The 26,907-nt window shown below is 53.1% G+C and overlaps 1 protein-coding gene across 3 annotated transcripts in view; it reads left to right on the plus strand.

Moving 5' to 3' along the window:
• RAB11FIP3 (RAB11 family interacting protein 3) overlaps positions 1-26,907 on the plus strand; it is an 82,875-nt gene that overhangs the window by 23,987 nt on the left and 31,981 nt on the right. For all 3 annotated transcript variants that reach the window (XM_074158826.1, XM_074158828.1, XM_074158827.1), the window contains exon 3: positions 16,709-16,800. In XM_074158826.1, the coding sequence (XP_074014927.1) occupies positions 16,732-16,800 (69 nt within the window). In that variant the 5' untranslated portion in view covers positions 16,709-16,731. The remainder of the gene's footprint in view (positions 1-16,708; positions 16,801-26,907) is intronic.

Raw genomic sequence — 26,907 nt, forward strand, 5'->3', positions numbered from 1 at the left:
CACTCGCGCGTGAATCAATTCCGCTTACAGTGACGCTTCTCTGAAACTTCAGCAGCAATAAACACGCACCGCGCTGTTGTCCTGCGCACTGAGCGCTGAAACAAGTGCAAGGATGTGGAAAGACTGATTATTCCTGTACAAACCATGTTTCAAAACCCTCCGGGTAGAAGGGATTTCTCTTTTTTTTTTTTTTTTTTTTTTTTTCTTTTCTGTCAGTCGTCCATCCCTCCCGCTCCCTTCCCAGGTTTATTTGTGCTTGGGACCGTCGTGTTTTCTGGCAGCTCGGAAGTTTTGGTGGCTGGTGCAGCTCGCTCGCCGGTTTTCGTGGTTTTGGCTGAATTTACCAAAACCGGACCGACAGATGGCCCTTCCCCCCCCCCTTCCCCCCCCTAAAAAAAGGAGAGAGGAGGAGAAAGAGATAAGGAGATTCAGAAGTTTAGAATGAACTAAACTACTTTAATGAAGAATTAATATTAAAATAAAAATAAAGATGAAAATAATGAAATAGATACAATATATACAAAACCGTATCAAGCTCCCAGGATGACAGTCACGTCACCAGCAGGCACTGGGGAATCCCAGACTGGACTCAGTGACGAATGGGAACCAAATTCCAGCTCTGGAGTCAGGAACACACGGATCGGGATCAAAGGCAGGTGGACAGACAGGGTCCTCTCTGGACGTCGGCCATCGCAGGAAGGGGCTGACCCTTTGATCCCTCATCCTTTATACTGAGCGTGGGGCAGATGGGATGGAACACCCCAGTTGGTCAGGTTTGGGTCACCTCTCCTGTCCCCTCCTCCCCACCGATGTGACCCCTCTACGTTTTTTCCGTTTCCGACCCTCTAAGGGGGCAAATAACGAAATTGGCTGCCCTTGGTTGTTACAGCCATAAGGATAAGCAAGGGCCTCTCTGCTCACCATCCCTTGGCACGGGGCACAAACATTGGGCTCATCATTCTGAGAACGAGCAGTTTTCTCCACAATATGCCGTTAATTTCAGAGAGTTAGAAGAGGCCTAGCTAGGATGTAAAGTTACACAAAAGAAAATGGGTTCGGTTTTACTTCAAACCGGGACACCGGTTCTCCTGGTGCAGGAGGAAAATGCAGCATGCTATTAATTTGTAATAAATTGCTATTGGAGTCGAGGGTGTTTGTGAAAGCTCTGGCTTGTGTTTCTCTTCAATAATTCAGTGCTGTGGTATTGCGTTGTATTAATTGAATGGAAAAAAGCGGATCCAGACGAAGCTGTTAGGGTGCCTATTTATTAAACTTGAAAGAGATTGATCTGTATTTGTTACAGTGGATAAGGAAGGCAGAGCTCTCTAACGTGGCACAGCATCAAACAGCTATAAAAGAAACCTGGGATTGGGTACAGAGAGACTTTCTGAGATGGTTCTGAAGAGAAAGATCTGGGGGTCCTGGTAGACAGCAAAATGACAATGAGCAAGCAGTGTGCTCTTGTGGCCAGGAAGGCCAACGGAATCCTGGGCTGCATAGGGAAGAGTGTGGCCAGTAGGTCGAGGGAAGTCATTCTCCCCCTCTACTCTGCACTGGTGAGGCCACAACTGGAATAGTGCGTCCAGTTCTGGGCTCCCCAATTCAAGAGGGATAGGGAACTACTGGAAAGAGTCCAGCGAAGGGCAACGAGGATGATTCAAGGATTGGAGCATCTCCCTTATGAAGAAAGGCTGAGAGAGCTGGGACTCTTTAGCCTGGAGAAGAGAAGGCTGAGGGGAGACCTTATCAATGCTTATAAGTATCTGAAGGGTGGGTTGAAGGAGGAGGGAGCCAGACTCTTTTCAGTGGTTGCCAGTGAGAGGACGAGGGGCAACGGGCACAAGCTGGAACATAGGAGGTTCCACTCAAATATGAGAAAAAACCTCTTCCCGGTGAGGGTGCCAGAGCCCTGGAACAGGCTGCCCAGGGAGGGTGTGGAGTCCCCTTCTTTGGAGATTTTCAAGACCCGCCTGGATGCAGCCCTGAGTAACGTGCTCTGACACGCTCTGGGCAATCCTGCTTCAGCAGGGGAGTTGGACTGGATGATCTTTATGGTCCCTTCCAACTCTAAAAATTCAGTGAAATTCAGTGAAATTTCTTTGGGTCTCACCAGCTGAGCTGTTCCTCACGTTGAAGTGATCTTGAGGATTTGCTGCTGAGACAGTCAATATTGATCATCCCTTTGTAAAGAAAGAAGGGGTTACGCTTCCTGCTGGGCATCCCTTTAACAAGGTTTTTTTTTTTAATTAGCTTGGCCTATTTTTAGCCAGAGATGGTTCTGTTGCGTTTCCTGGTACTCTCTAGTTCTTGGGTCCATCGCTAAAGTGAGACCTGATGGACCCTTGTCCCTCGTGGTGTCTGCCTTAACGTGGGGAAGGGTTTATTTCTGAAGATGCTCCACTTCTCTTTCCCTCTCCCCCCTCTCTTGGGGACTCTGTAGGAGAATAGCTGTGACTTCACTGGAGATTTGATGGTCTAGCTCGGGACGCTGAAGGTGTGTTACAAAACCAGGAAAACTTGCGTAGTCGGCTGCTTTCCATTCAACCCCTTCGGTGTTGAGTTGGCCTTTACGTCCAGGGACGATACTCGGCTCCTCGGCCCTGTCCCTGCGCCAGGTCTTTGAGGGATGTTCCCCCTGGCTGAGGAACACGCTGATCTAGGACTCCTCCAACTTCCCTCTGCCTTCAGTGCGGAGGAAAGCACTGTTTCACTGTTCCGACAGCACTGAAAGCCACGACACCACCAATTCCCATCTCTCCTCTGCTGTAACCCTCTGTCTGGCCAGGTAATGTATAGGGGGCCTGTAGGAGAGATGGGGAGGGACTCTTGGTCAGGAGGGGAGTGATGGGATGAAGGGTTTTAAACTGAAAGAGGGGAGATTGAGATGAGATGTGGGGAAGAACTTCTTTGCTGTGAGGGTGGTGAGAGCCTGGCCCAGGTTGCCCAGAGAAGCTGTGGCTGCCCCATCCCTGAGGGGTTCAAGGCCAGGTTGGAGGGGGCTTGGAGCAACCTGGTCTGGTGGGAGGTGTCCCTGCCCAGAGCAGGGGGTGGCACTGGATGGGCTTTAGGATTCCTTCTAACTCTACCATTCTATGATTCTGTGTCCACTCTGAAGGGTGGGTGACCTCGTTGCATCCCAGCATCTTTTCCCTTCTTCTGAGAATCTACCTCTGAGCCTATAAACCACTCTGGCCTTTTCTTTTCCTTCCCTCCAGCATATCTTCTTTGTGTACTTGTCTACTTACACTTTAGGGACTGGAAGGGACTCTAAGGTCTCCCCGGAGCCTTCTCTTCTCCAGGCTGAACCCCCCCAACTCTCTCAGCCTGTCCTCACAGCAGAGGGGCTCCAGCCCTCCTAGCATCTCCGTGGCCTCCTCTGGCCCCGCTCCAACAGGTCCATGTCCTTCCTGTGCTGGGCTGAGGTGCCTGGACCAAGGAGCAGCTCTAGTCTGCTGTGTCTTGAATGCAGGAACTGCTGGAGGGGGGTTTAGTTGGCAAACACAAAGTCAGGGTAATATCAGCCACAGCTGGATGCAAACAACCAACACGGGTTGTGCTCACAAGCAGATTCCTTCCTTCATCAGGATATTTAAAAACCTTTTAAGCTTCAGACACCTGGTTTTGTTGAGGCCTCTCAGCATCCAGTAGGACTTATTTAACATCTCTTCTTTGTAGCGCACCAGTGCTCTTATTTTAACTCAATAGCAGTAATGAACAAGGCGTGTAACCGTGTTCTGAACATCTGTAACATCTGTCTTCCAGGAAAAAACCCTAATAAAACCCCAGTCGGAGTGGGCTGTACAGGTACCCTCCTCACACAAGGGGATCGCTGGTGGTATCCGTTCAAATAACCGCTGTGTCAGGCTGGGGAAGGTACATTCCTGGAGCTCGCAGCCTCCTCCATCCCTTCTCCTGTGGCTTCTGATCCCCGGACAAAGGGGCCCCTGTGCGTGGGGAGCAGACAGTGCCTCCACTGAGAAATACAGGCGTTCACCAGCCCAGGGCAGGGCCCGAAAATGGAAATAGTCACATCTTTTTATTTATTTTTTTAATTTTTTCAAATACTTCAACTAAAAGTTCTTTGGATTTGGGAAGATGGAAAATTCAGCTCCGGAGCCAACACCCAAACCTGGAAGCTATAAGCGAGTTCCTGTTTGCAGGGACAGCCGCTGGCAGGAGCAAGCAGGGACAGGACCGGGGAGACCCCTCTCAGTGCCAGCTTTTGGGGGCTAGCCCCCCTTCAGGACTTGGCCACCGTGCCAGAGGAACGAGCCGGAGCTCGGTGGAGATACCCCTGTGGGGCTGAGTGAGAGGCATTGAGCAGGAGGAGCTTCCCGAAGGTATTTGGTGGGTTTCCAAAGGATGGGATGAAAGGGAAAAGCACAGAGCGGGGCAGGGCAGGGTGATGAATGGCAAATAAAGGGCTGGCCGGCGGTCAGGGCTTTGGCTGGGCTGTGTGAAAGCACCGTCCCGTTGCTAATTGGAGCTGGCAGCAGCCTGAACTCGAGTGGGTTGGAGTCTTTGGGGGGCTGCATCGCTCGGCTCCCCCAGAGCAGCCCTGGGAGGATATCGGTGGGTGTATCCTCGGAGCAGCGGCTGCACTTTCTGCAACTGGCATGTCGTGTCCCCAAATGGTTGGTGTTCTAAAAACTGATTTTTGGTGTGCTTTTGGCGGTACCCAAACACCAATTTGGGAATTTCCTGAGAGAAATTAAAACCCCACATATCCAACCCTCTCCCGGGATGAAGGCTGTGAGCGTTACATCTTAAAAGCTGACAGCCGGGAGAGGGAACCGCGCACCAGTTCCCAGCACCAAATCCGAGTAATTAATCCCACGTTTCTCACCCCACGTGCAGGTCCTGCTCTCCAGCCTTGCTGCCAAGGGAGCAGCGATGTTCCCCACTCCCGCTCCCTTTAATTGCTGATCCGGCGTCTCGGAGACGCCTGCGGATCTGATAGTGCTTAGACGGCATCTCTGGGACCACGGCTCTGGGTGCCTGTGGACCACTTAGTGCTGGTATGAGTCTGCTAGAGAGCAGGAGGGTGGCTCTCCGTTAATTTCTCCGGCTCCTCAGAGTGTTTGAAGGTGTTGGATATCTGGCTCCGTCTGGTAACATAAACCACCCTTTGGTTTATGTGTCGTGGTGGTTTTTTTTTTTTTCTCCCCCCTCCCTGTAGGATCTGCATTGCAGATGGCTTTTGCTACGCAAAACGAAAGCTTTCCTTGCACGGGGGATAATTCCAGAAGCCAAAGCCTACATTCCCTTACACGTTCCCAATCCAGTAATTATTTCTGAGGCTGTGTTTGTTTGCCTCGTCAGTGGTCTCCCTTCCAGACTGATGCTGGAAATATGGTGGTATTTGCGACAGGCTACCGCTGACATCTAAGCACGCTTTCTCAGTGGGGTACCCGGGCCCAATTTAATATTCAAAGCCTTTGCTTTTTGAAAGGGAAGCCTTCCCTGAAGCTCAGCAGATGGAAGGAGAGCTTGTGTGCACGTTTGACTAAACTCGGTGAGTTGCTGGCACTGGTTTGAGCGCTTCCTACGTTCTCATCAGATCTGCTGATGCCTTTATTCCCGCAGCGCTGCTGCAGTGGAGGCTTTCCCGCTGATCTTGCCTGTTCCTAACCCCGGCTAAACCATCACCCGTTAGGGAGAGAGCTTCTTTGATGGCCGAAGGTAGGAGAGATGCCTCGTTGCGTACAGCTGTCGTGCAGGGAGCAGGGGCTGCCGTGAATGGGAAATCAAGATTGATTCATGAGCAAGAATAAAACCAAAATTGCTCTGATTATGTCTTCTTCTGCATTTTTTTTTTTTTTTTTTTTTTGCGTTGCATCTTGCTCTGCTCTGGCGCATATATATGTATGTACTATATGTACTGCTTGTTGGGATAAGGAGTTTTAAGGAGTTTATGAAGACGAGTGTTAATTCCGCCCCTGAAAGGAGCGGAGACTTAAATGTTGCTTTAAAATTTATATGTATACTTGAGGGGAAAAAAAAAAAATAATCCTTCCACTGTTTTTTGTAGTGCTGTTCTTTGTAGATCAGAGCTCTCCTCATCCCTGGGGTGCAGAGGGATGCTCGTGCTTGTGAAGTTTGGGGGCCACGTACTCCTCGTCTGTGATCCTTTCTGCCAGGGACAGGAGCGGCCAGGCCTTTCTTGGAAGTACTGAACGTGGGGTAGTTGTTTTTTTTCTTGAAATAGTGGGACTTAAACACTTGTCTTGGAAACCACTGACCTGCCCATGAAAATGTGTGAGGGTTGTCTATTGAGCGTGTGTAACTCCCCCAGCTCACAGGGGATGGGGAATTCGGATGTACGTGCCAGTCTGAGCTGCTCTGGTGGCACCCTGTGGTCCCCGTGGCCCGAGGTCCCTCTCCATCCCTCTCCTGCAGAGGCATCTCTAACAGGAGAGGGTGAAGTGTGTCTGGGGGCACAGAGACACTCTCCTGTGACCTGCTGGGGCTCGGGGGACAGGGGTGGGACAGAAGGTCCTCTGCATGGAGGCAGAGATTGAAGAATGGAGGATGTGTGACTCCAGCCCAACTTCCATCCCTAGAGGCTGTTCCTCGGTGAGGGGAGGACACAGGAGAAAGCCTCAGGGCAGGTGGCACTTGGGGTGTTTGCTCTCTCCCTCCATCCCACATCACGCTGTATTTTTGGAGAAGAAAAGTCAGTTTTCTGCTCCCAGGAACCTCAAAATGCTGCAGAGCGTGTGCAGCCTCAAAGGGGATGCTTCCTCGGGTGCCTGTTCCCAAATCCTTTGCTGAAACAAGGGGGCAGCCTTGACTTGGACACCTACCTGTGTCCGTCCACGCTTGGGTTTTAATTCCCCCTCCGTGGCTCCTCCATTGCTGCTGTGGAGCAAACTGTGGGGCTGGGGGGAGGACGAGGACGGCGTGGGGGTCGAGGATGGCGTGGGGCTGGGGGGGGGAGTCGAGGATGGCGTGGGGCTGGGGGGGGGGAGTCGAGGATGGCGTGGGGCTGGGGGGGGGGGGGAGTCGAGGATGGCGTGGGGCTTGGGGGGGGGGAGTCGAGGATGGCGTGGGGCTTGGGGGGGGGGAGTCGAGGATGGCGTGGGGCTGGGGCGGGGGGGAGTCGAGGATGGCGTGGGGCTGGGGCGGGGGGGAGTCGAGGATGGCGTGGGGCTGGGGGGGGAGTCGAGGATGGCGTGGGGCTGGGGGGAGAGTCGAGGATGGCGTGGGGCTGGGGGGAGAGTCGAGGATGGCGTGGGGCTGGGGGGGGAGTCGAGGATGGCGTGGGCCTGGAGGGGGGGGAGTCGAGGACGGCGTGGGGCTGGGTGGGGGATGAGGATGCTCCTCAGCTCACCCGCAGCCGCCGTGGGGCAGGGAGCAGCTCTGCTACCTCCGCAAAGGCAGTGGCGAGAGGGGAGGTCAGAGCATGGCTCTCCCGCTCTTACCCTCTGTTTTGGAACACTTTCCCGCTGGAAAGGATAACTCCAAACTGGCTCAAGTGGGAGGGAAGATATTTACTTCTTAAAAGCAAAACCAGGAACAAAAAAAACCCACCATCCGTAAAACTCTTTTTATCTCCGGCCGTGCCGCTGCCGGGATCCGGCGAGGTTAGCTCTGGCTGTAAATTCTCCCCGCGTTGGCGTGAGCGGGGAGATGTGGGTGAGCAGGAGTAACCCCTCGTCCCCCCGTGGGTGGGGAGATGCTCCTCAACTGTGAAACCCGTCCCCCCTGCCCAGCGCTGAGCGGAACCGCGCAGCCCTCACCGCCGCCCTCCAGCTCTTTTAAATCGCTATTTATTTCTGCTGTCGTATTCTGGGGAAAGGGCTCGGATGCTGATGGGGAGGAGGAGGAGCGCTACCGCCTCACCGTGGCTTTATTCTTTTTTTTTTTTTTTGTCGCTTTGCATTTCTCTTTTAATTTTAGGTAAACAATGGGGTTTATTCATTTTTGTTGTTGTTGTCGTTGCTGTGACTTGGCAGCTGGGTGAAGGGTTACGTCAGGGCTGAAGCCGGCTCGTTCCATGGCTGAGCGGGGAGCGTGTCTTCCCAAAAAACAGCCTGGCAGATGACACGCTGCATTGACCTACTTTTGGGAGAAATGCAGAAGTGTCGGAGAAACCGTGGCCGGAGGCCTCCTCCCAGCTCCGGGACGGGAACGGTGGGGAATTGCTCAAAGGCGCTGCCCGAAAACTGCCGCTGAGGCTCGGAAGCCCTCGAGGTCCCCGGGGAGCAGGGGGTTCAGCACCAGCGTCTCTTCCCCCTTGGAGGATTCTTGCTTTTGTGGATATTTCGAAGCGTGCGGCGGAGGAAATCTTGCTGCGGCCGGTCACCGTCACGGAGTGTTGTTGCAGGTCCAAAATACACAGGCTGTCCCGGGGAGATGGAGCTCACAGCGAAGCTGCCCCTCGCTTACCGCGGCGAGATTACCTGCGATTAAATAGCCAAAGCAGCACCGTCCGCACGCCGTTCCTCGTGAGGGGGAAGCATTGCCCAAATCTCTTGCGAATCACAGCAAATCGCAGAGCGGAGGGACTTCTGTGTGTCCTGATAAAGAAAAGGAAACTTGTGGTGGTTGCTTAGACCCTCAGCCCCTAAGCCAAGGCTGATAAAAGGCAAGCTGGGGTGAGTTTTAATTGCGAAAGAAAGGCTTAAGTTTGATTCCCAGAAGAAAACTGATTTCTCTGGCAAAGGAGAAGAAAAATCACTGCAGGGACTCCCCTGGGGAGATGGTCAATATGAAACCAGAGAGCGGTGTCTTATTAGAGCCTTGGAGCGATCCTCAGCGCGCTCTCTTCTACGGAGACGATGACTAAAAAGAAAACAAAGGCGACTTCTGTTAGAAAATAGACGTTTCTCATCACCCATCTGCTGTCTCGGTGTTTCTCCAGCGTGTGTTTTATTTTCTGTACGAGGAGTAGGCTGTTTTGTTCCACATCTGCTGCTGCGAATGCTTCTGGGAGCCTGGGCTCAGCCCTGGGTTGGGGAATGCGTGGGAGGAGCTGGGCTGGGCTGGTGGCTCCAGATGGGTGGTGGATCCAGATGGGTGGTGGCGGCGGTGGTTTCGGTCCTGCCTGTTTTGATTTCTCAGGTTTGGCTGTTTAGCTCCGGAACGAGGGATTATTCATGTTCGGCTCAAGCCAGGAAGCTGGGGAATGTCTCCTCCATCCTCATCAGAAATGTCTGGCCACAGACCAGGTAGGGTTGGCTTCCTGAGCTGAGGTGAAGGAAAGCGAGTAGCCCATCGTCCTGCCTCTGCACCAGGAGGCAAACCAGAGCCATCAGACCATTTCTCTTTAGGAATCCAGTCAATCTGGTGTGATTAATGACGGGATAATTACTCACCTACAGCTTCTGCAGAGCCCTGCTCGGCTCTGTCACGGCCTGGAGGCTTGTGACAGTGTGGTGAGTGTTACCCTTGTGACACCCTGACAGATTGATGTGGCAAAAGCTCGTTTCTTCCGAGCGTTTCCTGGTCTCGCTCTCAGACAGGAGAGGCTGCGTGTGATGCGGCTTTGCTGGGAAATTGCTGCTAATTGCAAAGCCGCTGGGTTGGGCCGTGATGGGTGAGCATGGGCTGGATCCAGTGGACATCCTCTGTGTTGAGAGGAACCTTTCCCTGGTGTTCTGATGAACCACAGCTCACTTCATCATCTCCATCCTGTTCTGTACCAAGCCCTGTCTCCTCCTGGGCTGCTGCATGTGTCCTTCTGATGTCTTTCTCCTTGATGATCATCAGCTTTTCCAAGTGCGGACCATCTGACTGCTGCTGTAGGTCTGTCTCACCACTGGGCAGCTTACGTCTCCTCCAGATAGGAAAGACTCCTGCTAACAAGGTGACCAGAGATGAATTCACCAGTTAGAATCACAGAATGATTTGGGTGGGAAGGGACCTTAAAGACCATCCAGTGCCACCCCCTGCCCTGGGCAGGGACACCTCCCACCACACCAGGTTGCTCCAAGCCCCCTCCAACCTGGCCTTGAACCCCTCCAGGGATGGGGCAGCCACAGCTTCTCTGGGCAACCTGGGCCAGGCTCTCACCACCCTCACAGCAAAGAAGTTCTTCCCCACATCTCATCTCCATCTCCCCTCTTTCAGTGTCAAACCCTTCCCCCTCCTCCTAGGGCTCCCCTCCCTGATCCAGAGTCCCTCCCCAGCTTTCCTGGAGCCGCTTGAGGGACTGGAAGGGACTCTAAGGTCTCCCCGGAGTCTTCTCTTCTCCAGGCTGAACCCCCCCAACTCTCTCAGCCTGTCCTCCCAGCAGAGGGGCTCCAGCCCTCCCAGCATCTCCGTGGCCTCCTCTGGCCTCGCTCCAACAGGTCCATGTCCTTCCTGTGCTGAGGACTCCAGGAAGGACTTAAACACTCAACAAGAGACCAGCTAATGGGTGTGCCAAAGGCTGCATCTCCATCCAGTGTGCTCTGGGAAGGTAAATTAGGATCTTCTATTGTTGCACAGTTGCATACACTCTTTCAGGAGGTCCTGCCTCAATCTCTTCACAGAACAGAAAATAAAGCTGTTGGCTGCAAAATCCAGCTTTGTTTCCTGAAATAGAGTTATTGAAAGTAGAAGTTAGAGTGAAGGGGACAGAGGACATCAGGAGGTGTCCTCTCCAGGGCAACCTGTGCTGTTTTGGAGGCTCAGTCTCTCTATCTTTTCTGCTGGTAAGTCACAAAGTGGCTCTGAACCACTTAGTGGTGGCCACAAGCCTGCTCCTTGTTTTCCACACCTCCAGCCCTGAATTCCCGGCTGACACCGGAGGAATTTGAACTGGTCTTGTTGACTAGCACGTGCTGAAGACAGCTCAAATGGCTGAGAAAATGAAAAACGGGGACTCGTATGTTAAACTCAATACCAAATCCCACGTGTTAGTGGTGGCTTCCTGTCTCTGATCCATCTGTGCCACCCCAGCGGAGGCAGCAACGCTCATCTCGTCTCCGATCCGAAGCGAAGGCAGCCGGATTTATGCTTCCAAAGTTCTTGGGTACCACGAAGCTAATTCTTCTCATTATGGCTTTAGATGATGTGTCTAAACAAAGCTTGAGGGCCTGCTCTGTGTGGAGAGGATCAAAAGGAATATGCGATAAGTACCAATCCGTGAGCAATGATATTCAAGAAATTATTCAAGAAACGCAGGAGTGCTAAAGCGCGTTAGCCGAGGGGCTCGGATGAGGGTTGTGTAAGCAACCTTAATTCTGACACCGCCTCCTTGGGAGCCTGAGCTTGCCATCCGTTATTACTTTTGTGTAATTTGTGGTTGTAAAGGGATAGTCTTCACTGAGCGCTCCTGGCCCCTTGTCCCATCTCTGGAGGAGTCAGCAGGTTGGGTTACAGGAGAAGCGAGGAGCAGAAAGCTGCTCTTTCCAACTCTGACCAGACTTTGTGTGTGAGCGTCAGACTGTACACGGACTCCTGGATCTCTTGTGGGAAGCACAGGAGAGACGGTTGGACTTGGTGATAGCTTTATCCTGCCGTGACCGACACCAAGTAGGGTCCCTGAGCTTCAGTGAGAGCACAAGACCCTGAGCTTACCCTGGAAACACCGAGCGGTAGATTCTTCTCCATCTCTTTGCTTTGGATCCTCCTAAACGCCTGTAAATTTTTAAATCCTGGCTGTACACCTTTTGCCATCTCATTTTCAAGCAGCGTACCCGGTGAGGGAGGTCACTCTGTATCAGTTCTCCTCTCTTAAGCCAACCATAACTTCATCTTGCCTTTTATTTTTTTTTTTTTTGGGGGGGGGGGGGGGGTCTGTTTCGTTTTGTGCCATCCACGCAGGTTCCTCGCCTTATTCCTGTGCTGAATATTGAGGTCTGTTGGCTGCACATAATCCATACTGTTGGAATCGCTCGGAGTTTGTGGCTGTGCGGCTTGCAGCGGAATGTGGAGTGTGTCTTGGCAGATGACTTAAATACTTCTGAAAGGCTCTGTTTTTCTAGGTCATTCCTATATGAAGCCGATAAAACTGGCTCTGTTTCTGACCTGTGTCACTACCGTACCCACAGCTCTTCACTCAAGGTGCCTTTTTCACTGAAATCCTGTCTTCTGAAAGCAGTTTTTAGAATCTATTTTGGGAGCCTGCTGTACCCCGGGACTTCTGTTCCCCTAGCTCTACGCTGTCTTGCCTTTCTTGAAAAGCCCAGGTTCCCATTGCACGGTCAAACAGCGGGAGAACACACTGTGTTTGGACAGAGATGGTTCCTCATCAGAAGATTTACATAGTTTGGACAACTATTTATTAGTTGTTTTTTTTTTAAACAGTGGGAGGAAATGGAGCATGTTAAGAACAGGGGGAGATGCAGGATTTGTGCAGAGCCGTAAGGCAGCACGAAACAGGGCAGAAGTGGGGAAAACAGGAAATCTAATGGAAAAGAAAGTGCTGTGGCTGGGCTTGCAGCAGAGCTTGCGTGAAGGCAAATCTCCCTTTCCCAAGCGGTGTGGTCAGTGCCATGGGCTGGGAAGGTGGTCTTCTCAGCGGGGCTTGCATGAGCACATGTTGGGCAACGGAAAGCCTCAAGGCAGGGATAAGAAAAGATGCCCAAGAGATGCTGCAGATGCCTCACAGTAGACTTAATCTGCTTTTTACATCCTTTTTTTTTTTTTTTTCTGTCCAAAATCACCTTACCTTCGCTGGAATATACGTGTGCCTGGTCTTACTGGTTACAATTCCTTGTGTAAATTGTACGTCGGCCGCATTACCCTGATAAAACTGTGCTGCCACAATAATTCAACCGAAGCTTTATCCAGATGCCTGGTACCCTGCCCACGTATTCCGGTCAAACAAATTAGTGCAATTAATTTGGGAAAAAGACGTAGCGAATAGCTTATAGCGCCTTTAGGGAGATTGTTGGGCAGGGTCGATTGGAGCCTGACTTTTAGCTTTGAGATTTTTGGCTGTGTGAAGAACAGGACTAGCAGCAGGAGATGAGGGATAGAGCTGAAACCACAGGAGAAGCTGGTCACGGACATTCGGATGCGAGGACAAAAGGGAGACCCTAATGACATCCTCATTTCTGGGCAAAACCTGTGATTTTGAGCTGGGTTGGAAAGAGTTGACTCCAAGAACTCCACTGACTCCCGAAGAGGAGGAAGGAAAGAGGTCAAGTGAAATCAGGGATGGGTATAAGAGATGAAAAGGCTGAGAGAGTTGGGGTTGTTCAGTCCGGAGAAGAGAAGGCTCCAGGGAGACCTTATAACGGCCTTCCAGTACCTGAAGGGGGCTCCAGGAAAGCTGGGGAGGGACTCTGGATCAGGGAGGGGAGCCATAGGAGGAGGGGGAACGGTTTTAAATTGAAAGAGGGGAGATTTAGATCAGATATTCAGAAGAAATCTTTGGTGTGAGGGTGGTGAGAGCCTGGCCCAGGTTGCCCCGAGAAGCTGTGGCTGCCCCATCCCTGGAGGGGTTCAAGGCCAGGTTGGAGGGGGTTTGGAGCAGCCTGGTGTGGTGGGAGGTGTCCCTGCCCATGGCAGAGGGGTTGGAACAAAATGGTCTTTTAGGTCCCTTCCAACTCTAACCGTTCTATGATTCTATGAAAATGTGCTTTGTGGTGCAAGGGGCGTGGAGAAGGGGATGTGAAGAAAAGAATCCCATCAGCTGGGATTTGGCTTTGAGGCCCAAGGGGAACAGTGGAAGGAATTTGAGCGTTTGTGCTGCTGGACCAGGGTTGTGCAGTTCTACTGCTGGTGGCCCACGGCCATCCTGTTCTATTAATGGTATGATGTGGGAAAACAGGTACCGGAGCCCTCCAGCTCTCACCACATGCCTCTTTCTGCACCTGAAAGATGGTGGCCTTCACGTAGGCAGTGCCAGTTGAGCAACAAAGGTTTCTTGGGGTGGGTTTTTTTTTTGGCTCTTTTGGACAGGAATTTGGAAGCTTAACACAGCCTATTGTGCTGGGAGACTTGCAGGCAAGCTCTCCATGGCAACTCTCCCTATACACAGAGCACCATATGGCTTTTTCAGAGGGGGAGGGAATGAATCTGAGCAGAAAAAGTCAACCTTTGTTTGTGGTGATGTTTGTCTTTGCTTTCTGAGCGTGGGGAGGTGGAAACAGGGAGTGCTGTCTCCTGGGCATGGCTTCTGCTGGCCGCACCACCAGCAAGGCTCCGGGCAAGACCTCTCAAATGGTCTTTCCTTGCTTTTTGTGGTGGAGCTTGCTGTGAAAATAACACAGAGATATCCCCCTCTTTGGGCTGGGTGCTCTGCAGACAGATGGAACAACCAGTCTCACGTTCACCCCTACACCAAGAAACACCCGAAGGGCTGGGGAGGCTCCAGGAGCACTCGGTTTGGGCAGGAGCTGCACTGGGGGCAGCTGGTGTTGGGGAGCTGTTTGTGCACTGTCTGCCCACGCTTTATACCCCTGCTTCCAAAGGAAACTGGAAGCCTTCACTTGCCTGTAAATCCTCCCTTTTGGAAGGAATGAGCAGAATAAATATCTTTATCTGTGTCTGTAGGAAAGCAGGAAGCTTTTGCGTGTCTACTTGGAGGGGGAGGAAAAGAAATGATACGGGAATGAGCAGAAGGGAGCAGCCTGTGCCTGGCTCCGCCACCTTCGGGGCGCTCTGCGGTTCCCGGGGCTGCCACGGGGTGCCACCAGAAACCCTGGAGATGGCCTTGAAGGGTGGGCAGAGCTGTCACCGGGGCTCACGCTGGCTGGGACATGTCGCAGGGCAGAGCCCTAGCTGTGCACAGGACCAGGGAGTGTCTTGGGGAGATGATCTGGCTCTTTGGATGCTCCCGTGCATGTCACAGCCATCTCTGGAGGTGGCCATTGCCTGGGGTCGGCAAGGGACGTGGGTGGCTGTCCCCTCTTGGCTTGGTTTTTCCCCGAAGCAGGCAGAGGCTGGTCTCGCTGAGACCCACTCTTGGATGCTCCCATGGATTTGCAGCAAGGAGGACGCTGTCCCCATCCCCTCGGTCCTCCCTGCTGTCACCAAGGAGGCTCTCAAATTTTGGAACAGGGATAACTAATGGGAAAACTGATTGTGGGATCAAATCTGCAGGTGGGGACAGGGTAACATCTGAGGAGAGGGAGAACACAGCCTTAAGAAACTTCAGTCCTAAACCCATCAGTTAAAGCAGGAGGTGGCCTGAGGCTGCCTTGCCTCGAGCAACGAGTGTTTTCACGTTTTCCCGTGCCTCTCGCTGCCCTGCTCGGGGTTACACACCGGAGCGCCGGCAGCTGGAAACACAGCTCATAGAGCACCGGTGCCGGGAGAGCAGCGGGATATTGGAGCCGTAAATTGCCAACAAGAGCACCTTTCATCCCATGAAGCCGTGACCCCGCCGTGTGCTCACTGGAGAGCGCAGGTTTCTGAAAAAGCAATTTGGCTTATTCCTGGGTTTGATTTAAATTCTAACCCCTGGGAGCCCCAGGCTCAGGTTAAAGAAGGGCTCGTTTCTCGGTGTCACACGTTCAGCTTCTCCCAGCCCCCTGGGCTGCCGGTACCCATCGGGTCAGTGCCTCCGGTATCTCCTGGGGCCCTGACTCCGTTTGGATTTAACGGGGAGCTGAAAGAGGCGCTTGGGGAGGGTGTTTGGGTGGGAGGGATGTTGCTGCAAAGCTGACTCCTTGTTCAGTGCCCTAATCCCTTGCCTTTGTACTAGCCGTACAGATCCCTTAAGGAAAAATGGCATTTTTTGTTATCTGGACCCAAATCAGAAGCCCCGGCTGGGACTTTATAAGGGCTATATCCATAGAAGGTGGCAGTGCCACTCGGCTGTGACAAAGCCTCATGTCCTTTGGTTTGGACTGGACCGTGGCTACGCTGCCAGCCTGCTGGGAAGCCACCAGCCCGAAGGAGGCGGAAACCAGACCCTGCTTTTGTAGCTCCTCTCCCATCCTCTGCCTCGAGCAGCCGTGAAAGCAAAGCCTGTCCTTCCCCAAATCCAGGCGATGGCCCAGCTTTCCTTGGAGCACTGACATATTCCCTCTGCCCGGGCCAAGTTTATCGACATCAGACAAACCCGGTGCCACAATGCCTGCGGCTCCGAGGCATGTGGTTTTGAGCCCGCTATTTATTTTGGGACTGCAGCATCTGATCTTGATTTGGTGTTTCCAGCCTGGGATCTGGGTCGTGTGCTGGATCGGGCATTAGCTGTTGCTTGAGGGAGCACAGGGAATTCGCGCTCCTTTCCTCGGTCAGAGAAATGCTGATACGCTCTGCTGCAGATGGATGTTTGGGGGGTGGGAGGAGTAATTTTCTTTCTTTTTAAGAAATCTCCTTGAAAACCTCCTATTTTCCTGTCCCCCTGTGAGGATGGCTCCCGATGTGGCTGGCCACGGGAGGAGCAGTAGCTGATAAAAGCTTCGGTGCAGCCTGCTTTCCCCGCGGTTCCCATGGTAGTTGGCTGTCACACATAGATCTAATGTATTCCCTGCCCACAGCAGGATTAGAGCCTTCTGGGAGAAGAATTAAGAGGATGCAGGAAACGGGGATGGGGAAGAAACCAGGAAAAGGAGCGGAGACCATGGCGGGGTAGGGATGAATCCAGGTGCTAGTCCCATCGGAGCAGCAAGGGACCTCGCAGGACCTCTGCCAGGGACCTGCCTTCCAGCCGAGGAGGTGGTGGGATGCCTGGGAGCAGAGGTCCTCTCTGAAGGCACCGGTGCGTGCAAGAGCGAGTTCTTGTCCTTCTGCTGTTGTGTCTCTTAAAGGTGTCCTTCGTTTGAGGGTACGCGTTGCCTTTTGGTGATTCTGTCTCTCTTTTTTGTATTTTCCTCTGCAGATCCCGACAGCCAGTTGTATGATATGGGATATACCCCTGAGGAGGAAGCCCCGGCCTGTCCTGATGAGTTTGATGACTTTGTCACGTTTGAGGCAAGTATGAGCCCCGTGAACTCCCTCCGGCAAATACCAGCTGCGTGAGGCTCGAGCGTGGAGGGTTTGGCTGGGGGAGAAGAGCGTTTGCCGTGGCAGGGCCCAGGGACACTTCACACGTGTTAAAGACAAATCCTTGAATCTGTGGGTGAGTGACCCCGAGAATTTGCACCAAGCATTTGGTGCTGTTTGACTTAAAATTGGTATTCAAGCAAAAACCTGCAGCTGGTGCTGTCTTGGCACGCAGAATGCCGGAGCACGGTGCCCTGGGTGAAAGAGGGAGACCCTCTTTGTGGTGGAACCCCAGCAACGTGGGGAGGGTGCCTGCTGCTGTCCTCTTTGTCCCGTTGCTGGAGTTTCTGAGTTTGGAGAACCTGAGCCTGATTTTGAGATGTACCAACCAGGAGCCTACTTGAGAGGCACAGTGGAGCGGTCGGACGTTGGCACTCGGTGCTGTTTGGCCGGTAAAAGGCACAGCAGAAAAGAAAAATGTAGATTTTCTTTCTCTGTTGGGCTCCATCAAGGATGCTTATCTGATGTGGGTTTTTTCCTTTTATTAAAATTATGGCCTCTATCCCTCCTTTCCCTTCTATATTCCTTAGCACGGGAACATACTGGAGTAAAATCCTGTATCTGCTCTTCCCAGCTAGAAGGGGGGGCTGCTGCCACGGTGTCCTGCTGTCTGTGGGATTTTGGGCTTCTCATGGTAGGCTTCCTCTGGTCCTGCTCTGTGCCTTCCTGCCTGGAGCAGAAGGAGGAGAAGGAGGCATCTCCGTGCAGGAGATGCCTTCAGAGCAAAGGGCTGGCTGGTTCCCTGGTCCCACGTGGGGACCGAATCGCTTCCTTCTGCTTTGCCTTTTCCAGACTTTCCTCTTCAGGTTTTTGACTCTTGTGTCTTGGTTCCCTGGGTGGTTTTATCACACAAAGTGTTACTTGTGAAGGGACTCTCAACCTCCTTTTATATTTGCATGCAAATATATATGTCTTTGCTTTGTATAGCCTGTAATACGTTATTTTGGCCTTGTGACTTCTTGATGAAAGGCTCAAGCTATTCTTTTGAGTTTCCTAATGGTAAATGGGGTGTTGGGCAACTGGTCTTCCCCGTGGGAGTGAGAAGCACAGGTCCATCTCTTGAGATGGCTTGAAACTCTCACTTTGAGGACTCATCCTTGACAGTCGACCAGGTTGTCATCCCATTTCCTAGCCGGGCGCGGGTTTTCTCTCGAGCTGCTTTGCTGGTTCCCATTCTCCATCCAGTCAACGGACTGGCACCATCACCCCGAGCAAGTCCCTTATTCCCTTAGGACTGCCTGGATGAACCCAGCCTTAAGAGCGTGCCATCCTGGGTTCCTCCACCAGAAGACTTTCAAGGGCGTATTGAGTATTAGGTTATTTTTCCTTTTTGAAAGGTAATTTGCGCCCAGGGAGGTGGTTGAGTCACCATCCCTGGATGTGTTTAAGAGACGTTTAGATGTGGTGTTGGGGGATATGATATAGGGAAGAACTTTGTAGTGTAGGGTAGATGGTTGGACTCGATGATCCCAAGGGTCTCTTCCAACCTGGATGATTCTATGATTCTAATTAGAAAAAAACAGTAATGGCCAGATAGAAGGGGGACAGGAGGGTGGGTTTCCTATTCTTCTCTGTCTGGTACACGGTCAAAAATGGGCTTTTTAACCACTGGCCTGAGTGTTTTGGATGCTGTGACAGCCTGTGTCACAGCCTGTGTCACGGTGCTCGTGCAGAAGGGCTTTCTCTCTGTGCTCCTCAGACCTGCATCAAGGGACAATCTTCTGAGATTCAGAGCGGGGATGTTTTCTAAGGGCTAATTTAACACAGATGAGCTCTGTCAGTGCTGCGAGCTATTCTGGGCAGGAATACCAACAAGTCGGGTGTGTGCCCCGCTGGGATGAAATGCTTCTGCTGCTGGGCCATCATTGCCTTGAAACGACAAGGTGACCCAAAGGAAAAAAAGGTGACGAATCCTGAAATCTCCTTTTTAGAAAGATGTAAATGGGTTCCTGTACTGAATTCAGGGTAATCGTCTAAAGATCAGAGCTCCGTCGGTGTCTACGTTTAATATGCCAGGGAAGAATTACCCTTGTTGTCTTGGATACATGATTCGAAATCATTTCCAACCTGCGAGGATTTCGTAGAGGTTCAGCAGATGAGAACATGATCGAGAAATACGGCTCGGCGGCGCGAGTGTAAAAATAAATTGCTGTCTTGGGGCGCGAGGTTTTTTGTTCTCCTTCAGCTGAGCAGTGAGCTCCCGACGTGCGTTTTATTCCACATGTCCTGTAGTGCTCGTACCTCGGAAAGGCTGAGCTGTTTCAGGGACGGGGGGGTGAGAGAAGCAACCTGCTGGGAGCAGCAAATGAGTGTTTTTCCCCACGCTGCCCTCCCTGCTGGTGTGGGGCAGGGGGGGTGCTCCGGCAGGTCCTTCTTCCTTAGGTGCAGCAGGCAGCAGCTCTCAAAAGAGAAAGAAAGAAAAATAAGACAGAAAACAGAATAAATGGCTTTTCCCAATATATATTCCACCTTGTTTGGATCCACCTGGAAGAGAGGAGGGGGAAAAGAAAGGAGGGGGACTCTTGATGAGGGAGGGGAGCCATAGGATGAGGGGGAAGGGTTTGACACTGGAAGAGGGGAGATTGAGCTGAGATGTGGGGAAGAACTTCTTTGCTGTGAGGGTGGTGAGAGCCTGGCCCAGGTTGCCCAGAGAAGCTGTGGCTGCCCCATCCCTGGAGGGGTTCAAGGCCAGGTTGGAGGGGGCTTGGAGCAACCTGGTGTGGTGGGAGGTGTCCCTGCCCAGGGCGGATGGTCTTTAAGGTCCCTTCCAACCTAAACCATTCCATGATTCTATGATGAGCATCCTTCCAAAACTGAAGGTGTTGCCTTTCCTCCAAGGAGACCTGCCACACCATCAAAAAGCAGTTTGTGTTCTCCAATGTCCCCGTTTCAGCCCCGGGGAGAGGGTGCACAGCAAGCACACAGCCGCTACGTGGGACCACCAGGCAGATAAAGCGGTCGGAAAGAATCCGACTGCTTCTTTCTCAGCCCCCAAAGCGCAGCTGGGGGGACTTCAGACACCGCTGAGCTTTGGCAGGGCCACGGGGTGAAGCTTTTCTCCTTTCCTGTCGCATCCGAGGGCGTTGGAGAGGGGAGCTGAAGGAGAAGTGCCGCGTTTGCTGTGCCGTGGTCCTGAGAGTAATTGTGGTTGTTGGATTCGGAGCATGGCCTGTTCCCGCTTAAACAGCACAAAATCCCAGTGTCTGAAGTGCTTGGCTCTTACAAGTGTTGGGGCCCTGACAGAGAGCTTTTCTCCTAAATGTTTGTTCAAACAAGTGTAAACAAGTGCTTTTCTAAATGGAAATGTCTTCTCTTTGTTAATAAGGTTGCTCTTCTCCGTGAGTCATCCCCTCTTCTGGTGGCTGTCATCAGAGCGAGCCGAACATCTGTGGAGAGCCCCGAGTGCCCAGTGTTGGTGTCTCTCAGTGAGTGTTTGCTTGACAGCGAGAGGAGCCAACACTTGCATCTTCCAGTAAAGGCGGAAAAACCTCTTGAAGGGGGCAAGGTCTGAACTTTGACATCAGTAATGTCAGATACTTCCACAGCAGGATGCCCATGAGCCAGCAATGTGCCCTTCTGGCCAAAAAGGCTAATGGTCTCCTGGGGTACATTGAAAAGAGTGTGGCCAGCAGGTGGAGGGAAGTCATCCTCCTCCTCTGCTCTGCCCTGGTGAGGCCACAGCTGGAGTACTGGGTCCAGTTCTGGGCTCCCCAGTTCAAGAAGGACAGGGAACTGCTGGAGAGGATACAGCAAAGGGCTATGAAGATGATGAGGAGACTAGAACATCTCTCTGCTGAGGAAAGGCTGAGGGACTTGGGTCTTTTTAGTCTGGAGAAGACTGAAGTGGGGATCTGATCGATGTCTATAAATACCCAAAGGGTGGGTGTCAGGAGGATGGGGCCAGTCTTTATTCAGTGGTGCCCAGTGACAGGACAAGAGGGAACGGGCACAAACTTGAACACAGGAAGTTCCATCTAAACACGAAGAGGAACTTCTTTCCTGTGAGGGTGTCAGAGCCCTGGAACAGGCTGCCCAGAGAGGTGGTGGAGTCTCCTTCTCTGGAGACATTCAAACCCCACCTGGACACCTTCTTGTGTGACCTGCTCTGGGTGACCCTTCTTTGGCAGGGGGTTGGAGGAGATGATCTCCAGAGGTCCCTTCCAACCCCATATCATTCTGTGATTCTGTGGCATGGAGCTTCTGGCTCTGGTTGCACCTTGCCAGGTCTTACCAGCAGACAGGTCCACCCGAACTTTTTTTCAGAGAGGATTTCTGGTTGTGTGGCTCTGCTGAGACAGCAGCTGGTAGGGGATTGGAAACCCAGGAGCCACGTGGCTTCTTGTGGGTCCAGCTCTGCTTGCAGGACCTCACGAGGCATCAGTGTCCCCAGTGCTCCACTGTCACGTGGGAAAGAGGAATCCCATCCCCTGTCCCCCTGCTCCTGGGCAGGGAGAACATCCCCTCGCTGGGGTTACCTGCCCCCAGGTAGTGTCTTTGTTCCTGACCCAGGTGGAAACCTGGAGGGGACAAGCTTACTGCTTTCTCGTTCTGCAGGCAAATGTCACCAAAAAAATAATTACAGCAGTTTTGGGTACTCTGCTTTGTAAAAGCCACGTAAAGGGAGCTTGGAGTCTGTCTGTCCTGACACCTGAGTCCTCACCTGTTGTCCCCCAGGCTGGGCTAGTGCAGCTCTGCTGCTGACTAACTGGGAGGTAGGAGTTCTCGGCTCCTTTGCAAGCTCCTGTGAAGCTCATAACTCAGTTCTGAGATGTTTCCAGTGCCCTGGGTGGGGAAAAGGTGAATTTGGAATTAGTTTTCCTGATACCTGCTGTGCCTTGCCATAGGACAAGGGCTCTCTGTCCCCTCTGCCCTGGTTCCTGGGGTCAGATGAGCACACTTGAGCCACACTGGGAGGGAAGGGTGACTCTGCCAAAATGGAAGCAAGGCACAAAAATTTGGTGCACTGCTGGATTTAGGCTGGGTTTGGGGACGTGCCCCTCTGATCTGCTCTGGAGAGACCCCCCAGTGTTGCCTCCAGCTCTGGGGCCACCAACATCAGGACATGGAGCTGTTGGAGCGGGGCCAGAGGAGGCCACGGAGATGCTGGGAGGGCTGGAGCCCCTCTGCTGGGAGGACAGGCTGAGAGAGTTGGGGGGGTTCAGCCTGGAGAAGAGAAGGCTCCGGGGAGACCTTCGAGCCCCTTCCAGTCCCTCAAGGGGCTCCAGGAAAGCTGGGGAGGGACTCTGGATGAGGGAGGGGAGCCCTAGGAGGAGGGGGAAGGGTTTGACACTGAAAGAGGGGAGATTGAGATGAGATGTGGGGAAGAACTTCTTTGGTGTGAGGGTGGTGAGAGCCTGGCCCAGGTTGCCCAGAGAAGCTGTGGCTGCCCCATCCCTGGAGGGGTTCAAGGCCAGGTTGGAGGGGGCTTGGAGCAACCTGGTGTGGTGGGAGGTGTCCCTGCCCAGGGCAGGGGTTGGCACTGGGTGGGCTTTAAGGTCCCTTCCAACCCAAACCATTCCATGATTCTCTGGAAATGTGTAACCTCGGGTGGGCAGGAGGAGAGGCAGAGCCAGGCTGTGCTCCGTAAAGGCTGGCCAGGAGCAGGATAAATAGCACGAATTCCTGTTTTAGCCGTGGGAAATTGAGCCAGTGAGGTCATAGGAAGTCCCTTTTTGCCATCTGCAAAGCAGGGCAGGCGAGACCCACCCCCGGGACGGGAGGCCTGGGGGCAGCGGTGCTGTGGGGTGCTGTGGGGTGCTGTGCTCCTCGCGCAGGGCTGTTGCCATCTGCTGGGCGGCCGCTGTGGCTCCTCTCGGGAGCAGCCGGGAAAATGCTTCTCCCTGAGCCGGGCAGAGCTGCCGGGAGGAGTAATTTTCCTTTCTCAGAACACCAAGAGTGACCAGGCACGCACATGGGCACCCTGCAAGCCTTATCCCCGTCCCCCCCCCCAGGCATGTCCCCTCCGGCTAAACGTTCGGTAGCACGTTGTACAGCGCAGCAGGAGTGGATCTGAGGAGGAAAACGGTCCTTGCTGAGCCCTCACGTCTAATTTTGTGCATTTTGGGAGGAGGGAATACTCTTGGCTCTCTCCAGCCTGCCTGTCCCGAGGTGCAGCTGCTGGAGGAACTCTTGCCCTCTATTAAAATTGGAATTAGATTTTTTTCATGTGGATCAGTGGAATATAACGCTTCTTGAAGGGAAAAAAAAAAAAAAAAAGAAATATCAGAGTGGGGCAATTTAAATCCACATTGCTGGATTATCCCAGCTGCTCAAGAGTTTCCGCAGAGGGGACGGAAGGCTGGTAGGATCCCAGCTGTGCACTGCTAAGACAGAAGCTGTTGGGTACCACAACTTGGGAGTGCGGGAGCATCAGTTTCCCAGAGGCATCAGCCGGTTCCTTGTGGCTTGTGTTTTGCAACGAGCCCATGAGAGGTGGTTGTACTCGGTGTCTCTTCTCCTGGTAGCCCAGTGGACCTTCTGGTCTTTCCTTTCTTCTTATTATTTGCCTTCCCCTAAGGCAGGGAGAGTTTTCTGCTGTGGTGGTGGACCCGCTTTGGAATCCTCAGCATTTTACATAAGGTTTTTCCTCCTCTTCCTCTCCACCATCACCAGCGGCTGCGTGTCTCGTAGAAGCCAACTCATCTGAAAAAACAGGGTTTGCAGCCTTCAAAGGCAACTCCAGGGGCTCGCAGAGCTGGGGTTCAGCTCACCAGCTCTGCCGGGGACTCTGCGGGCTGTTCCCTCATCATCCCAGCGCGGGGATGAAGGTCTGCGGTCCTTTGCTGTGCCAGATGAAGACGGAGGTGAAGATGCAGCACGTGAAGACTGCAGCTCTTCACCCCTCAGCTCAGGCTTTCTTCCCCAGTGCCGTTCCAAGGACTGCCCTCACCGGGCTTCTCTTCGCAGCGTTCGACCCAAAAGCACCGTTGTATCCGAAGGAGAGAAAATCACAAATCCCTTTCGGAGTCAGCTGATGGAATTGGTGTTAATTTTGGCGTAAAGAGCTGCTGCGCTCAAAATCTCGTAGGTGGCCGGAACTGCAGGGCTGTGAAAGGCGATGGATGCGGTTTTACGTCTGTTCATCTGTCCCTTGGGAAAGGACGCGGAGCCCTGAGCAATGTCCCCTCTGTCCCCAAAGCCTATCTGTTCCCCAGCGTGGAGAGGCGAAGGGAACCCATCCTGGTCCCACGTGTGGAGCACGTCGTTTTTGCAGTGAACGAGTTGAACGGTCTGTATTATCTTTGTATCGATTAGGCACAAGAAAAATACAGTAATTACGTTACTAAAATTGCTGGGCTGAATCATAGAATTGTCTAGGTTGGAAGGGACCTTTAAGATCGTCGAACTCCAAAATCAATCCGTGGTGACAACGTTGTGACAAGAAGCCTGAAAATACCGAGGAAATTCATATGTTGTATTGACTCAACGCTGCGTAGAGGAGAGGACGGGAGGGTAAATCAGGCACAAACATCCCCGAAGGCAGGACTGTAATTCAGGGCTACGGTGAGAAATCTCTTTGCTGGGCCGAAAGGGTCCTATTTGGAGTGTTTGCCTTGGGCAGGATAGGTTGGAAGGAGTTTGGAAAACAAAGACCTTGAAGCCTTATCTTGAGCCGCCAGCGCAGCGCGTGGGAGCGAGGAAGGTGGGAGCCGGCCGGCAGCATCGGGGGGCTGCCCGTGGGCCCAGCGGCGCTGGGAGCAAAGGTGTCTCAATAAGAGTTGGAAAAGTGAAAGTGATGGTGGTTGGGGTTTCCTAATTAGCTTTTCTGTAAGGGTGTGGGACTTCGGAGGGCTGCGGAGATGATGAGGGACTGGAGCATCTCTCTGCTGAGGAAAGGCTGGGAGCCCTGGGGCTGTTCAGCTGGAGAAGAGCAGACTGAGAGGGGATCTCATCGATGCTGAGCAATAGCTAAAGGGTGGGGGCAAGAGGATGGGGCCAGGCTCTTCTCAGTGGTGCCCGGTGACAGGACAAAGGGCAACGGGCACAAACTGGAACACGGGAAGTTCCATCTAAAAAAACCATGGTGAGGAAAGATGGTGAGGAAAACCATCTTTACAGGAGTCCTGGAAGAGGCTGCCCAGAGAGGTGGTGGGGTCTCCTTCTCTGGAGACATTCAAACCCCACCTGGATGTGTTCCTGTGGGACCTGCTCTGGGTGACCCTGGTGTGGCAGGAGATGGGACTAGATGATCCCCAGAGGTCCCTTCCAACCCCGTAACATTGTGTGATGCTGTGATTTGGGCTCCTCCAGCAGTGCTGGACCTCCCCTGAGCTCTCGCAGCACGCAGGGAGGAGCCGGGAGAGCAAAAGGACTGCGACCGGCAGATCCGGAGAGAGGAGAGAGCTGGGGTTAAAGCGTAACTCCCCGCTGCCCCGCGCCTCACCGGGGTCCTTGCTTTTCTCCGGACTCAGCACGGAAGGTCAATGGTTATCACGGTGCGAGACGCTTCCCGTCAGAGTTGCTGAGTGGTAGGTCCCGCTCGGGGCTTCGGGAAGGATGTGGCCCAGAGGAGAGCACAGATCACCCGGAGAAAATAAGAAAACGTGATTTGGGAAGGTAATGGAAAGAAATAAGTTTATTTATGCTCGACGGGCGCGACTGAGGGAGCCTGAGGCTTGACGTGTGCGATGTTTCTGCAGAGGGGAAACAGAAAAACAGCTGAACCCCTCAAAACTTTGGGGTTCGAGCGGTGCGTTGCGAACCACGCGCTGTCGAGGACTTTGTACGTCACCGGGGAAGGGAGGACCCTGTGGACGGAGTCACCCCACGGCGCTGGCTCGGTCAGGGCTCCTCTGTTTGCAGAAAGCAGCTGCTTGGGATATGGGCTGGTGTGTTTGTAAACTCCGTTATCACCCGTGACCGGAACCCCAGCCCTTCTCGGAGGGCAATATTGTCATCGCTTATCACAGATTGCCATTTGAGTCACCCAAACGGCGATTGTGGTGGCTTATCAGTCACCAGGTGCTCCTCACCTTCCCCCAGCGAGCAGGGCAAGCTTTACTCGTTTTTCTATTTGTGGCTATAAGGAAGGAATTTGTCATTTACTGCTTAAATATTCACCAGAAATATCAGGAAGGATGAGATAAGCCCTGGAAGCATTTATAGGTCCTCTTCAAAATTAACCTTTTTTTTTTTTTTTTTTTTTCTTTTTAAATGGGTGATGGTTTCATGGGAAAAGAAGGCGTGGGCACCTGGAGCGGGGCTGGCCCTCGCGTGGGGCTTGGAAATTGTGCTTTTATTTTGGTGTTAGCCGTAAGCGGGAGGGCTGCGGTCACACGGCGGGAGCTGGCCTCTCCTTATCGCCGCCGAGGTGGGGAACAAAAGGCGCTCTGTTCCCACCGGCGCTGTGCCGGCTCAGCCTCCTCCCGGACTTTGCTTCCCTCCCGCCTCGCAGAAGCTCCCGGCGGTGCCGGCTGCTGGGACTGGATTTGACTCGGGCAAAGAGGCGATGTGTCCACAGGTAGGTTTTGAGCGCCGACACGAAACGAGGAAGGATTGGGTTTGTAGAAGGGGGCAGATCTCCAGCCCCGGGACTGCTCTCAGCCCCAGAGATGCCGGGAAGAGGCAGGTTGGGTACCCCCCAACTCCCTGTTTTCTCACCGAGTACGTTTAGAGTCATGAAGTGGTTCATGTTGGAAGGGACCGTAAAGACCATCCAGTCCCACCCCCCTGCCCTGGGCAGGGACACCTCCCACCACACCAGGTTGCTCCAAGCCCCGTCCAACCTGGCCTTGAAACCCCTCCAGGGATGGGGCAGCCACATTTAGGAATGGCTTCTCCTCCCTGTAGTCCATGGGGTGTGTGTACGTGACGGCATCTTCATAACCCTCCCTGCCTGGGTCTTCCTGGGGGAGCTGGACCGGGAGGGACGGTGGCTGCAGGCTTTCGGGGTGCTGAGGACAGTCCTCAAGATCTGGTGTCTTGTGAGTTGTTTTTTGATCTGGGTTTTTTTTGGGGGGTGAGTGTTTTTGATTTGCCCCGACAGACGCAGTGCAGTTCTCGTGCCCAGCCTTGAGGGGTTTTGTTGGGCGTAGC

The sequence above is a fragment of the Numenius arquata genome, chromosome 14, assembly GCF_964106895.1.
Source record: "Numenius arquata chromosome 14, bNumArq3.hap1.1, whole genome shotgun sequence".
NCBI classification, from domain to species: domain Eukaryota; kingdom Metazoa; phylum Chordata; class Aves; order Charadriiformes; family Scolopacidae; genus Numenius; species Numenius arquata.